The following is a 14,624-nucleotide window of genomic DNA, read 5'->3' on the forward strand; positions in this document are numbered from 1 at the left end:
TACAGAACAGACTTTTGAACTCTGTGGGAGAAGGTGAGGGTGGGATGTTTCAAAAGAACAGCATGTATACTATCTATGGTGAAACAGATCGCCAGCCCAGGTGGGATGCATGAGACAAGTGCTCCGGCCTGGTGCACTGGGAAGACCCAGAGGAATCGGGTGGAGAGGGAGATGGGAGGGGGGATCGGGATGGGGAATAAGTGTAAATCTATGGCTGATTCATATCAATGTATGACAAAACCCAAAAAAAAAAAAAAAAAGAAGAAAGAATGATGATTCCTATGGTGGAGGAATGTGCAGGGTGCTATGGGGCAGAGAAAGGGGCACCCAAATCAGATAAGATGCCAGGGAAAGCTTACAGAGATGTTAGCTTTTAAAGACCAAAAGGGTGTAGACATAGGAATTCCAGGCAGAAGCTATGTCACAAAAGGTTATGTGTACATGCTCAAGACTTATATTACCTCTTGTAGACATGGAGAGCCAAGGAAAGGTTTTAATTAGAGGATTCAGGTTTTCAAACCAGAATTTTTGATAAAGCAATTGAGGAGTTGCAGAGTGGAGAATGAAGAGATTGCAGTAGGAAGATTGGTGAGTAGCAGGCACTCCAGTTGAGAAAAGATACAGTGAATACACAGCATGCCAGCTAAAGATGATAAGATGATGAGGTTAGAGCAAATACCTTGTCCTAGTTTGCCTGAGACTGTCATGCATGTGCTGTTACTTTTCTCTACTGTTTCTATTTCTTTTCTTTTAATGACTGCATATTGAAAATAAGTCAAATAATCCTCTATTAAATATTGAAACTGTTGTGTGTGAAAAAAAAAAGAAACTGAAAGTACCATGCCCCAGGAAACCTTTCAGTTCCTGTGAAGCCAGTCGATTGGTCAGTTTACCTGAGACTCTGCAGGTGGGAGTGAAATGGATGGGTACACTGATCCAAATCATATCAGGTGGTAAAATCTATAAGACTCATAACTAGTTAGATATTGTCAGGGTGGTGACAGAAAGGGAGAAGTTGAAGACACTAATAAGGTTTCTGAGTCAGTTACTGGAGAAGTGAGTTGTACCGTCATCCAAGAGAGATTGAATGACTGCGTGTAGCTTCTTTCAGATCAGGACTTTTGCCTCTGCTTCACAGTCCTGGTCGGTAAGGCATCTTTTGCGCGTGTGTTATAAACGGCAACACCCTCTGTTAATTCTTCAGTTTTGATTGATTTGCAATTTAGATCTGAAAAAAAATACAAAACAAACTTGTAGTGACTCTATCTTTTGTTGGTGCAGTAAAATGGAAATACGTATCAATAGCAATATTCAGGCCATGTGTGGCAGAGTGGAAGCAGTCTGCTTATCTAAAGAACAGGTATTGGTGTTTGTACTTTTTAAGTTGTTCTTAGTAGGAAAGGACTGAAATTTATAGTCTGTCTCCCAGAGAGAGTCCATTTAGTTTAAATAACCAAGATTGATTTGATTCTTTAAATGTGTCAAAAAATACACTTCAGACTACCATTCTTATGAAATAAACTTTAAATGATGCCTTTTGGAAAAGTCAGGGGAGAAATAAAAAAGCTAGTCAGCTCATTTTAAAATTTTCAAGTGGATATTTGATATTTATGTTGTTTTCTTATTCTCTGGATGATGGATAACATTCCTTGATTCTTTTCCAAACCAGTTTGATTGTACAAGCAACAGATAAAGGCATGCCCAGGCTTTCTGATACAACTGTGATCAAGATACAGGTGACTGACATAAATGACAATGCCCCAACTTTTCTCCCCTCTGAAGCAGTGGAAATTGCAGAAAGTAAGTGTGGCAATTTGAAATAATGGTTTTGATTAACTTGTATATCATCTACTATTTTTTCAGCTGGATGCTGTGTTAAATATGCATACTATTCCTCAACAACCACACAACTATAAATTGTGTTTATCTTCATTTTACAGAATGGAAAATGGAGAGTCAAAAATTAAATATAAAATGTCAAAGAAGTTAAAAGTTAAAGTTGGGGTTTGCATTCAAACCAGCAGGAAGCTGACTTCCTACGGTCAAACCACTACTCCACACAGCTTCTTTTGTATACAGACAGTTCTTAAAAGTGAAATCTGCTCAATGAAGAAGCATCTTTTGTTGACTATGATGGTCACCCTAAAGCTCCCCTGAGAGAATGCAATGTTATTAGACTGATAGCTTTGTCAATCTTTGTGTTACCAAACTCAGGTTCGGCTGCTCGCCACTTGAAAGCCAATATTCGAGAGGCAAGTGTTGGAAAGGAAAGGTTGCTTTATTCAGGAGGCCAGTAACTGGGGAAGAAGGCATACTTGTGTCCAAAGGCCAATTCCCCAGTGCTAATAGGCGGCAACAGCTTTTAACAGGGAGCTTCACGGGTGTACGGTTAGAGTAAGGGGGCTCCATGCAGAACGGCACAGTCACCTCTGAGGATCAGCTTGAAATTGCCTGTGTGGTAATCCGACCGTTGTCTTGATTGTTGTAAGCCCAGTGAATCTTCAGTTCTGGGACTGGTTGGTTCTCGTTTCTCTGAGGGCGGTTCTCAGAGTTGTGGTAGCTTATGTTATGGCTACAGTCTGATCATCACATAACTTCGTCCACCTGGTGGAGTCTCATTAGCTACAAGACGGCTCATAGAATATGGCTCAGAATGTTATCCATAGCCCTCGAGGAAGAACTAAAGGTCCTTGACTTTGCTCAAGGACTGAACTGTTATTATTTTGTCCTATTTGACTGTTTTTCCTTTGTTTCTGTGTTTCCTCACTTCTCAGATTAAATTTATGTTATTATTATTTGTTATGGGGGCATACTGGGTGGCTTGCAGAATCTGAGTTCTTTTACTCAGAATTTAACCCAGGCCAAAAGCAAGGAGTCCAAACCCATGGACTGCCAGAGAATTCCCTAAATTTATTCTTTGACTGAAGTTTTTCGACAGAAAAAAGACAAGGAAGGGCCATGGAGGAGTGTTTGTCCCAGGAAGGCCCCATAGAGCCCTGCTCATTTTTATTTGCAATATACTGCTGCTGCAATATACTAATGACAAGTAATTAGTGAAGGGAGTTGGATGATTTTTGCAGAGCCATCATTTTCCTCTACTATAAACTAAAGTTTAACATCTGCAGAAAACTTTTATCACATTAATGGTAGAGGTTGAAAATACAAAGTTTTACATGATATGCTGATTAATCTTAATTGTTTGGGTCTCTGGGCTACATGATGACTCCATAGTCTGTGATCTCAAAGTTGTCTATGGGTAATAGCTGTACTGGTAAAACCCAACCCAACTTTTTGTAGTTGAAATTGCAGAAATTGCCCATCACTCTCCTCTCTGTTTTCACTCTTAATATCCAACTTATTCCTAAAATGTGCCTAACATTTTGTTATGTTCACTTTCCAAACAAATTACAAACACACTGCTCAAAGAGGGCTATATTCCAGCAATTTTTATATAGAAGAATACCTATATATAATTTAAAATATTATACTAATAAAAAATTGTCTAGTTTTACCTCTCACCTATTTGATGTGTTTTCATCTGCTTTTACTGAAAGTGCTATTCTAAAGCACATGCATTGGAATAAAAATGCAGTAATGTGCTCAGAATAAATATATCACAAAAATAAACTGTATATATCAAAACTTACCAGAAGGAGTCAAGTGTAATTTGGTGCATGTCAAGGCTGTTCAAATTTGAAATATGAAAATTATTAGTCTTATACACAATGGGATTATTCTAAATGCCCTGGACTCTTCTTTCTACCTGTACCATACCTATGAAGTCCAAACCAAAGTCCCTGTCATGGCAGTTTAAAGAACACATATGTCATGTGAAACATTTACCATGTCATCTATTCATGATTTTTTTTTTTTTTTTTTAGAGATCTTTTGTGATCACCAGTATGAGGTATACTTTCTATAGTCTTGATAATTTTGAGAGTCAGGTTTTAAGAGAAGGAAGCAGTGTGTGCCTCTCAAAAGAAATAATTTTACAAAAATGAATATGAGGAACTAAGTATCTAGCTTCAGTATCCAAACATTTTCATTTAAATCTTGCTTGCTTTTCAGAATTTTATGTTTTGTATTAATGTTATGAATAATAACCTTCTTCCCACCCACATCCCCCATGAATATATGAATTTTATATAGAAATTATATAGTGCAAATAAGTGACTTACAATGTTTCTTGGTGCTGGGATTGTGTGATAAACATACGATAAAAAGTGAAATATAAAAATTGAAAATAGTCTGCCTCTTCAATTCCCTACTTAGTGGTAAAGTTTCACTTTTATTGGCTCATAAATTCTTCAGAGTTTTTATTCAGTTTGTAATGAGCCTTGTATGAGAAATCATGCCAAGAAAGAGAAAATCATATTGGACATAAAATAAAAATGCTTGGATTGAACTATTAAAGAAAAATATTTCAAAGGATGACCTTTAATGGAGACTGACAGTGGTCATGACTGTTTCAGATTCTTTGCCTGGCACGATTGTGACTCGGATATCAGTTCATGATGTGGATTTGAATCCAGCTTTCACCTTCAGTTTTGTCAAAGAGAATAATTCTGGAACCAAATTTGCTATTGATCGGAACACTGGGGTAGTGGTGCTGGTTGAAACACTGGATTTTGAAGAAGCTACTAAATATGAGCTACAGATCCAAATTTCAGATTTGTTGCACCAAACAGAGGGGACACTCATTGTCCATGTGCTGGACATCAATGATAACCCACCAGTATTCTCTCAAGATTCTTATCAGGTAAATAGCACAAAGAGATGCTGAAACTGTAACCAAACTTGAAAGAATAGGGAATAATGTAAACTTACCATAGTCAACAAAGTAATTTAGACAGACAGATAGTATTCACTGTTTTTACTGCCTAAGTTGATGCTGAGAGTTTTATATTTAGCATCATGGAGAATAGAAGTACATATGGAATTGAATCTCTCATTCAATTCAATTTCTTAAGTATGTAAGTAACATAAGGCTCATAGTTACACAATGTACAGTGTAATGAAACATTAGTGAATACATTAGTGAATGCATTAGCTATCCTCCACTACACAGAAATAATTAAGAAAGAAATATTTTCATAATAAAAATCAATACTGCATGAAACATTTTTTAAAAAATTTTAATTTTGTTTTTCTGAATTCTGGAACTACTAACACAATCTCCTTAATATGTCCACTCTATACATTAATAATACCTAATAAAGTGAGGTTCTCTGTTACTTCCATAAACAAATAAAAGAGTCAGGTCCTGGCCCTGTTCATGAAAATAGCTGCATTCTTTAAACACAGGGCCTGTCTCCCTTTTTTCCCCCCTCAGGTCACCATTTCCGAACTGGTGCCTCTGGGGCACCCAGTGCTGACTGTTGTGGCCACAGATGTGGAAAGCAGTGAGAACATCACTTACAGGATCCTTTCCTCTTCTAAGATGTTTTCAGTTGATCCTACCAATGGTGAGTTATTTGTAGTGGCTTTAGCATTCATAGGTTTGGGTTACAGAGAGGAAACCTGAAATAATCCTTTCCAAATATGCCTAAAATAGCCCTCAGGCCCAGCTGCTGGGATCATAGACACCACCTTCTTACTTCTCTTCATGTCAGATGCTATGATAGCAAATTCTGGTGCTACATCTCTTCTCCAACATCTCAATGGTTGGAAAGAAAAAGGAATTGATTAAATGCTGGCAAATGCACAGAAATTCAGAGACCTCAGTATGGTAAATACCAGTTCATTCAGCCAGGTGATTACAGTTGGGGTAATAAACCAGGCCGCCACAAGAATCAAAGTAAAATGGAAGGGATTCATTTAGAACTGAAGACTGCATGTTACCAGAATTTGGAAGCTTTTTCCCCAAGCCAAGAATAAGAAGTTTGGTAATAGTATCATATATTCAACAAGGAACACAAAAAAACTGAAACAGGAAAGTTTTTTGAGCACCTCTATTAAGTGGAGTGGCCTTCCCTGGTGGCTCAGATGGTAAAGAATCTGCCTGAAATACAGGACACCAGCTTCAGTCCCTGAGGCAGGGAGATCCCCTGGAGAAGGGAATGGCAACTCACTCCAGAATCCTTGCCTGGAGAAGTCCATGGACCGGGTAGCCTGGCAGGCTACAGTCCATAGTGTTGCAAAAAGTCAGACATGACTGAGAGATGTTTACCCATTAAGTAGAATGTTCTGTGTTTTTGATGCTGTTCTGATTTCTTTGATGCCTCCCAAGGCTCTTTGTTTGGTTATTAGAGATCAAGACATTTATGGTTGTGAAATGCATTCAGGCAAGTGATTACAAAAAAGTTAACCATTGTATAGAGAAAATATAACAACAAGTAGAGTCCCTTGGACAGCAAGAAGATCAAACCAGTCAATCCTAAAGGAAATCTACCCTGAATATTCATTGGAAGGACTGATGCTGAAGCTGAAGCTCCAATATGTTGGCCACCTGATGTGAAGAGCTGACTCATTAGAAAAGACTCCAATGCTGGGAAAGATAGAAGGCAGGAGGAGAAGGGGACGACAGAAGATGAGATGGTTGGATGGCATCACAGACTCAATAGACATGAATTTGAGCAAATTCTAGGAGATAGTGAAGGACGGAGAAGCCTGGATTGCTGCAATCCATGAGATCACAAAGAGTCAGACATGACTTGGCAACTGAACAACAGACATTAAAAGCCAAGCTTAATAAAGATGAGTAATTAGTAAAATGCTGTCCATAGCAGAGCACAGTTCAGAAAAATAACAGGGCCTGGGACATGGACATCACCAGATCGTCAACACTGAAATCAGATTGATTACATTCTTTGCAGTCAAAGATGGAGAAGCTCTATACCGTCAGCAAAAAAAAAAAAAATCTGGAGGTGACTGTGTCTCAGATCATGAACTCCTTATTGCAAAATTCAGAATTAAATAGAAGAAAGTACAAAAAACAACTAGACTGTTCAGATATGACCAAATCAAATCCCTTATGATTACACAGTGGAAGTGACAAATAGATTCAAGGTATTATATTTGATAGATAGAGTGCCTGAAGAACTATGGATGGAGGTTTATAAAACTGTACAGGAGGTGGTGATCAAAACCATCCCCAAGGAGAAGAAAGGCAAAAAGGTTGTCTGAGGAGACCTTAAAATCAGCTGAGAAAAGAAGAGAAGTGAAAGGCAAAGGAGAAAAGAAAAGATATATCTTTCTGAATGCAGAGTTCCAAAGAATAGAAAGGAGAAATAAGAAAGCCTTCCTAAGTGATCAATGCAAAAAAAAAAAAAAATAGAGACAAACAATAAAATGGAAAGACTAGAGATCTATTCAAGAAAATTAGAGACACCAAGGGAACATTCCAGGAAAGATGAGCACGATAAAGGACATAAACGGTATGGCCTTACAGAAGCAGAAGATATTAACAAGAGGTGCAAGAATAAACAGAAGAACTATAAAAAAATAAATCTTCATGACCCAGATAACCATGATGGTGTGATCACTCACCAGAGCCAGACATCCTGGAGTGTGAAGTCAAGTGGGCCTTAGGAAGCATCACTATAAACAGAACTGGTGGAGGTGATGGAATTCCAGCTGAGCTATTTCAAATCCTAAAAGATGTTGCTGTAAAATTACTGCACTCAATATGCTGGCAAATTTGGAAAACTCAGCAGTGACCACAGGACTGGAAAAGGTCAGTTTTCATTCCAATCCCAAAGAAAGGCAATGCCAAAGAATTCTCAAACTACCAAACAATTGCACTCATCTCACACACCAGCAAAGTAATGCTGAAATTTCTCCAAGCTAGGCTTCAACTGTTTGTAAACTGAGAACTTCCAGATGTTCAAGCTGGATTAAGAAAAGGCAGAGGAACCAGACATCAAATTGCCAACATCTGCTGGATCATAGAAAAATATTTACTTTGCTTCATTGACTATGCTAAAGCCTTTGACTGTGTGGATCACAACAAACTGTGGAAAATTCTTCAAGAGGTGGGAATAGCAGACCACCTGACCTGCCTCTTGAAAACTCTGTATGCAGGTCAGGAAGCAACAATTAGAACTGGACATGGAACAACAGACTGGTTCCAAAGAGAGATTGGTCTGCCTCAAGGCTGTATATTGTCACCCTGCTTATTTAACGTATATGCAGAGTACACCATGAGAAACGCTGGGCTAGATGAAGCACAAGCTGGAATTAAGATTGCCAGGAGAAATATCAATAACCTCAGATATGCAGATGACACCACCCTTATGGCAGAAAGTGAAGAAGAACTAAAGAGCCTCTTGATGAAAGTGAAAGAGGAGAGTGAAAAAGTCGGCTTAAAACTCAACATTCAGAAAACTAAGCTCAGGGCATCCAGTCCCATCACTTCATGGCAAATAGATGGGGAAACAGTGGCTGACTATTTTTTTGGGCTCCAAAATCACTGCAGATGGTGACTGCAGTCATGGAATTAAAAGACGCTTGCTCCTTTGAAGAAAAGCTATGACAAACCTATGCAGCATTTTAAAAAGTACAGACATTACTTTGATGACAAAGGTCCGTCTAGTCAAAGCTATGGCTTTTCCAGTAGTCATGTTTGGATGTGAGAGTTTGACTATAAAGAAAGCTGAGCGCTGAAGAATTGATGATTTTGAATTGTGGTGTTGGAGAATACCCTTGAGAGGCCCTTGCACAGCAAGGAGATCAAATCTGTCCATCCTAAAGGAAATCAGTCCTGAATATTCATTGGAAGGACTGATGCTAAAGCTGAAGCTCCAATACTTTGGCCACCTGATGCGAAGAACTGACTCATTGGAAAAGACCCTGATGCTGGGAAAGATTGAAGGCAGGAGGAGAAGGGGACGGCAGGGGATCAGATGGTTGGATAGAATCACTGACTCAATGGACTTGAGTTTAAGCAAGCTCTGGTAGTTAGTGATGGACAGGGAAACCTGGCATGCTGCAGTCCATGGGGTCGCAAAGAGTCAGACAGGATTGAGTAACTGAACTGAACTGAACTGAATTGGGACACGTTATGCTGTGTATTCCCCATCTGTACCCACCACTGCATCATTTCACAAGGGAGAGCTGACTTAGAAGTTAACTTCTGAAAGATGGGTATTAACTAGGTTTACTGCTCTGATCATTTTGCAGTTACATGAATATTGAATCTTGTATACACTGAAAACTAATACAATTTTATATATCAATTATATTCTCAATTTTAAAAAGCTAACCTCAGGATTACCTGAAGGGAGAATTTGGTCACAAAACATCAGTATGAGGCCCTCGGAACGTTATAATTAGGAGAAGTAGCTAATGTAGCCCCATGGCCGGTGGATGATTGGTTAACGTGTAGATTTATGTCAGGAATTTGACTTTTCTGTCCCTCTGTCTTAGTGTGTCTCACTCTCTTGACTGTAGCAAATCACAATTCTAGCAGCACTTTTCCTTGTATTTGTATTATCAACAAACTTTACAGTAAGACATTGATTAGAATGTTTTTAAAATCTTGACTATTACCTTGTCAGCTGAGTTCACAGTGGGACTCTAACTGAAATGTGGCATTTAAAAGATACTGTTTTGTTTTCTTTTTTCATGACTATACTAAAAGCACATTTACCTTAGAAAAGCATTTTTACATACATACTTATATATATATATATATATATTTAGAATAGTGAAAATGTATTACATATATTTTAAAATGTGTATTTAAAAATGATAAATTAAATTACATATATTTCATCAATGGTGGGAAGATCCACTTGCTGAATAAACCCATAGCTTTAGGAAAGACAGCTCTAGAATTAGGCAATGGTTGTTAAGTCTGCACTATTATATTTACTACTTTCATTTGACTCAAATGAATACCATCTGGCATTTCCAGAATAAATATCTTTATGCCACAATGTCCCTATACATGTTTCTATTGATGGTAGAATGGGTTATACATTATTCAAATAAGAATGTGTTTGTATTCAGCTGCTTCAGTCATGTCTGTCTCTTTGCAACCCCGTGGACTGTAGCCCACCAGACTCTTCTGTCCCTGGGATTCTCCAGGCAAGAATACTGGCGTGTGTTGCCATTTCCTCCTCAAGAGGATATTCCCAACCCAGGGATCTAACACATCTCCTGCATTTCATGCATTGCAGGTGGATTCTTTACCAGATAAGCCACCTGGGAAGCCACCTTTCCTTAAAAAATAGTAATGGGACAATTTACCATACAAAAATGAATTTTTAAAAAAATTATGGCAAATAATCTTTAAGCAGCACACATATTTAATTGAGTGAACTCCATGAATATTTCTGAATCTTAAGTGTTACAGAAGTATAAATATAATAATTTAAGCTTTCTATTTAGGGTTACCCTTGGTTATAACTTAAATGACACATCTAACAGATAACTTTACATATTAGTAAATATTTGCTGACTAAGAGGATCATACAAATTTTATTTCACAACATTGTAAGGCTGTGTTGTTTTTCAGGCACAATATTTACTATCAATCCTGTCTTCCTTATGGAGAGAAAATCAACAATTCGATTTCTTGTTGAAGCCAGTGATGGTGGATTTCCTGACCTGAAGGCTGTTACCTTAGTGGAGACAGAAATACAAGATATGAACAATTATGCCCCTGAGTTTGCAATAGAATATTATAATCTTAGCTTAAGTGAAGACACTCCAGTTGGAAGCACACTTGTCACCTTCTCAACCATTGACCATGACTGGACCCGTGAAAACACGCATGTTGAATATTCTATCATCAGTGGTAATTCACAGAACAATTTCCATGTGGAAGCTAGTTTTATTCATTCAGAATATTCTTATAAGCAAGTTGGTTATCTAGTGTTGCTTCACCATCTGGACAGAGAAGCAACTGCCAGTCATGAGCTTGTCCTTCTGGCATTTGACCATGGTTGCCCTCCACTGAGTTCCTCAACCACTGTATCAATAGAAGTCCTTGATGTGGATGATAACCCACCTGCATTCAGCAGTCTGGAATATTATGCCCACATCAAGGAAAGTACCCCTCCAGGGAGTCCCATCATTGTGGTCTCAGCAAGTGACCGTGATGTGGGCTCACATGCAGAAGTCAGCTACTACTTAACTTCTGGAAATGAGAAGGGGCATTTTTGCTTAGCAGAAAAAACTGGAGTTCTTTCTTTGATTAAACCACTAGATTATGAAGAAACGATAAAATTCACTTTAACTGTCCAAGCTTCAGATGAGGAAAAGAAGCATTTTTCTTTTGCAATTGTGTTTGTCAATGTCCTGGATGATAATGACCATGCACCTCAGTTTATGTTCCCAAACTTAAAGTGTGCTGTTCCTGAAAATCTACCTGTTTTCTCCACCATATGTTCTGTAAACGCTTTGGATTTTGATACAGGCCCTTATGGAGACTTGACCTATTCCATTGTATCACCCTGTCCTCTCCCTCATGAAATGCCACGTGAGCATAACTTCTTCCTCATTGACCCTTTAACAGGGGATATTAGTGCTCAGCAAGTCCTTGACTATGAAACTGACAACAGATACTGCCTCACAGTTCAGGCCAAAGACAAGGGTGACTCAACAGCCTCCTTAATGGTTTGGGTGGATGTTGAAGGGGTAGATGAGTTTGAACCCATTTTCACTCAGGATCAATATTTTTTTATCCTCCCAGAAAGGAGTCATGTAAGACATTTGATTGGCAGAGTGGAAGCATCAGATGCAGATGCTGGTGTTGATGGAGTCATCCTTTACTCCCTGGAAACTCCATCTCCTTTCTTCTCATTAAATAAAACTAATGGAGACATTTATTTGAGTAGAGCACTTCCCCTAATAATAAGTCAGGTCGGCAAAGAAGACACTATCGAAATGAAGATAATTGCTCATAGCCCCAAACTGGACTCCAAGTTTACATCTTGTACTGTTTTTGTGAATGTGTCTTTTTCCTCAGAAGGGAAACATTCCACAGGATTAGCTAGCAGCTTTTCGATCAGTCTCACCATTTCCTTTCTAGTGTTTCTGTTGCTTGTCTTCATTCTAATTGTACTGATTTTAAAACATAAACAAAAAGATGCAATAAATAATTATGAAGGAAAGAAAACATCATCATCCTTAGATATCAATTTGAGACTGACTAGGGATGCCAGTTCACTGAAACCCTTCCAGAAAACTAATGAGAGCGGTGATAAGGCAGTGCCTGTGGACTCCACGCCTGAATGGTTGAGTTTAATAAGAGTCATGGAGAAGGACGTTGCACATCTGTACAGGCACTCAAACTCCAGTGATCACTGTTCTGTGGAAGGAGAAACTGCAGAAGATAAGGAAATCCAGAGGATAAATGAACACCCTTACAGAAAGGATGCTGACTCAACTTTGAGTGATCAGGAGTCCAGGGTGCCAGACTCTGGCATCCCAAGGGACTCAGACCAGCTCTCCTGTTTGTCTGGGGGAACTGATGTGATGGTCACTGCTGAAACAGAAGAAACCAGCCATATGTTTGAGGGAGGAGCTCAAGGAGAGGGCTGTGGCATGACCTATGTCCAAAATAATGTCTTATTCCAGACACTGAAGAAGAGAGAGGTCAAAGTGGGCATCCAGGCTGATGTCAGAAAAGAGACTATCTTTATTTCAAGTGATCGGGAAGCAGGATGTGCAGCTCTCTCAACCAAGAAAGACTCTGATCATGATGTCATGATGAGATATCCCTGGGATTATCTCCTCAGTTGGGAACCCAAGTTCCAACCTCTTGCCTCAGTATTTAATGATATTGCAAAACTAAAGGATGAGCATTTACATATGCCTGGCATTCCAAAAGAGAAGAAATCTTTTGTTTTTCCACCCCCTTTGATAACAGCAGTAGCCCAACCTGGGATTAAAGCAGTTCCACCAAGAATGCCAGCCATAACCTCAAGGCAGGTACTTTGGAAATACCCACACTCCCCCATTCACTATCATCACAGTTCTCTGCCAGAAGACATGACTCCCGGTTTTTCCCCATCCCTTTCCCTACTGACCACACAGACCCCTGCCGTGACTCCACTGCTGTCAGATGGAGAATTATTTGGGACACATTTGAGTGGTTCTTGCCTTGAACCTAAAGCAGCAGATGGAGTTCAAATATAAAACAATGGTGATATCGAGCACCTGCTCCCCATTGGTCATGAATGACTGGACAAAACATTCCAAAGCAAGCTCCCTGAGACTGGGTTCATTCATCTACAAGTGAGGGGTATAATTTAGTCTGGGTTTTTAGAACCCTCTCATTTAAGTTTATCAAATTTATTTCAGTCCTAATGATAAGTTACTCTGTCTTTTAACCTCTACTTTTTGCTGTCAGGATTCAGGTTTGTATATATTAAGTAGTGTACATTCTACCATACCTGGTCTTCTATATGGCTAGATTTCCAAAGGTCACAGTGAACTTGACTGACTGCCAAAATGTTTATATGAAAAAGAATGGAAATATAATATACTGCATTCTGGTCACATTACTGCTGATTATACTGCTGTTTATAAAACAAAATAGTAAAGACTGAATAAAGAATGAGTGTAGGACAGAAAGTAATAGAGAGGGGAAGTTTGGAAGGATAAACAAGTTATAATGTGAAGCAATTGGCTGCAGATCTGATATAGTTGAAAATGCATTTCTCCACTTCCTCCATAAAGCACACTTGTGGAGTTTAGCCATAATTTGAATTTAGTAGGGTGTCTTTTGGAAATCTAATAAGAACTTAAGAGTGAAATTTGTCATAACTCTGTGTCAAATAAAACAAATTTATTCTTGATTAAATGAACCAGAAATACATGTTTTAAATGAAGAGCTAGTACTGATAAAGCACTAAGTATGTGGTTGTCTGCCACCAAAAATGTGTTTCCTTGGCCTTCTTTAAAAATAAAATGATCTTGTAACGTGATACAGATACAGACATTAAGCTTTGAAGATTAACTTGAATATATTTCTTCATGTTATTTTCTTCTACAAACAGTAACTTTACATGAGAGATAATTTATCCACTCAGTGTCAGTTTAAAAGGTTTTACACAGGTAAAATTATGTTATTTGCTGATAATAAACTTCATATAGTAATTTAGCAACATATTTTAATGATTTTTATATAAATATTCTTATTATAAAAGCAAATAATAGATGTCAGAAGTCTTTCTTCCATTTGTTCATACTTATATTTAGTTTTAACTGTCATTAGATAGAGCAGCTTGTCAACATGGTTAAAATAATTTTTTTTTGTACAGCTACTGGTTCAGAAATATAGTGGTGTTGTTTCGTGTTCATATATGTATATACTGCTATCTCTTTCTGTCTGATGAACCAGAGAATTCATCGGAGATTCTTATCTCTTCCAAGAAAGCAGAGTACATCCTGATGAGGCTTGTCCAGAAGTCATCCATGGTAGGTAACATGGCCAGACTTTGAAAGAAGAGTTTAGGAGTCTAACATCGAGTCTAGAGAGCATCTGGTGTGGTTTTCTTAGCAGTTACTATGGGATTCAGCTAGAGAAACATTCCCTTTATGTTTTCTTTCAGTAGGCCTCATCTGTAAAGTTATGTGAGATAACTAATGTGTCTTTACTGAGAAACACTGTAAGATGACATGTTTGATATCTAGTTTTGTAGATAAATAATTCTGAGGCTTCCTATGCTGAT

At 38.3% G+C, this 14,624-nt stretch overlaps 1 protein-coding gene across 2 annotated transcripts in view; it reads left to right on the forward strand.

The window, feature by feature from the left end:
• The window catches only part of DCHS2 (dachsous cadherin-related 2), a 325,512-nt gene extending 311,766 nt beyond the window's left edge, over positions 1-13,746 (forward strand). For both annotated transcript variants that reach the window (XM_043484112.1, XM_043484120.1), the window contains 4 exons: positions 1,670-1,800; positions 4,473-4,759; positions 5,333-5,465; positions 10,460-13,746. In XM_043484112.1, coding sequence (XP_043340047.1) covers positions 1,670-1,800; positions 4,473-4,759; positions 5,333-5,465; positions 10,460-13,086 — 3,178 coding nt within the window. In that variant the 3' untranslated portion in view covers positions 13,087-13,746. The remainder of the gene's footprint in view (positions 1-1,669; positions 1,801-4,472; positions 4,760-5,332; positions 5,466-10,459) is intronic.
• Positions 13,747-14,624: the final 878 nt, after the last annotated feature.

This window comes from Cervus canadensis, chromosome 1 (genome assembly GCF_019320065.1).
Source record: "Cervus canadensis isolate Bull #8, Minnesota chromosome 1, ASM1932006v1, whole genome shotgun sequence".
Taxonomy (NCBI): domain Eukaryota; kingdom Metazoa; phylum Chordata; class Mammalia; order Artiodactyla; family Cervidae; genus Cervus; species Cervus canadensis.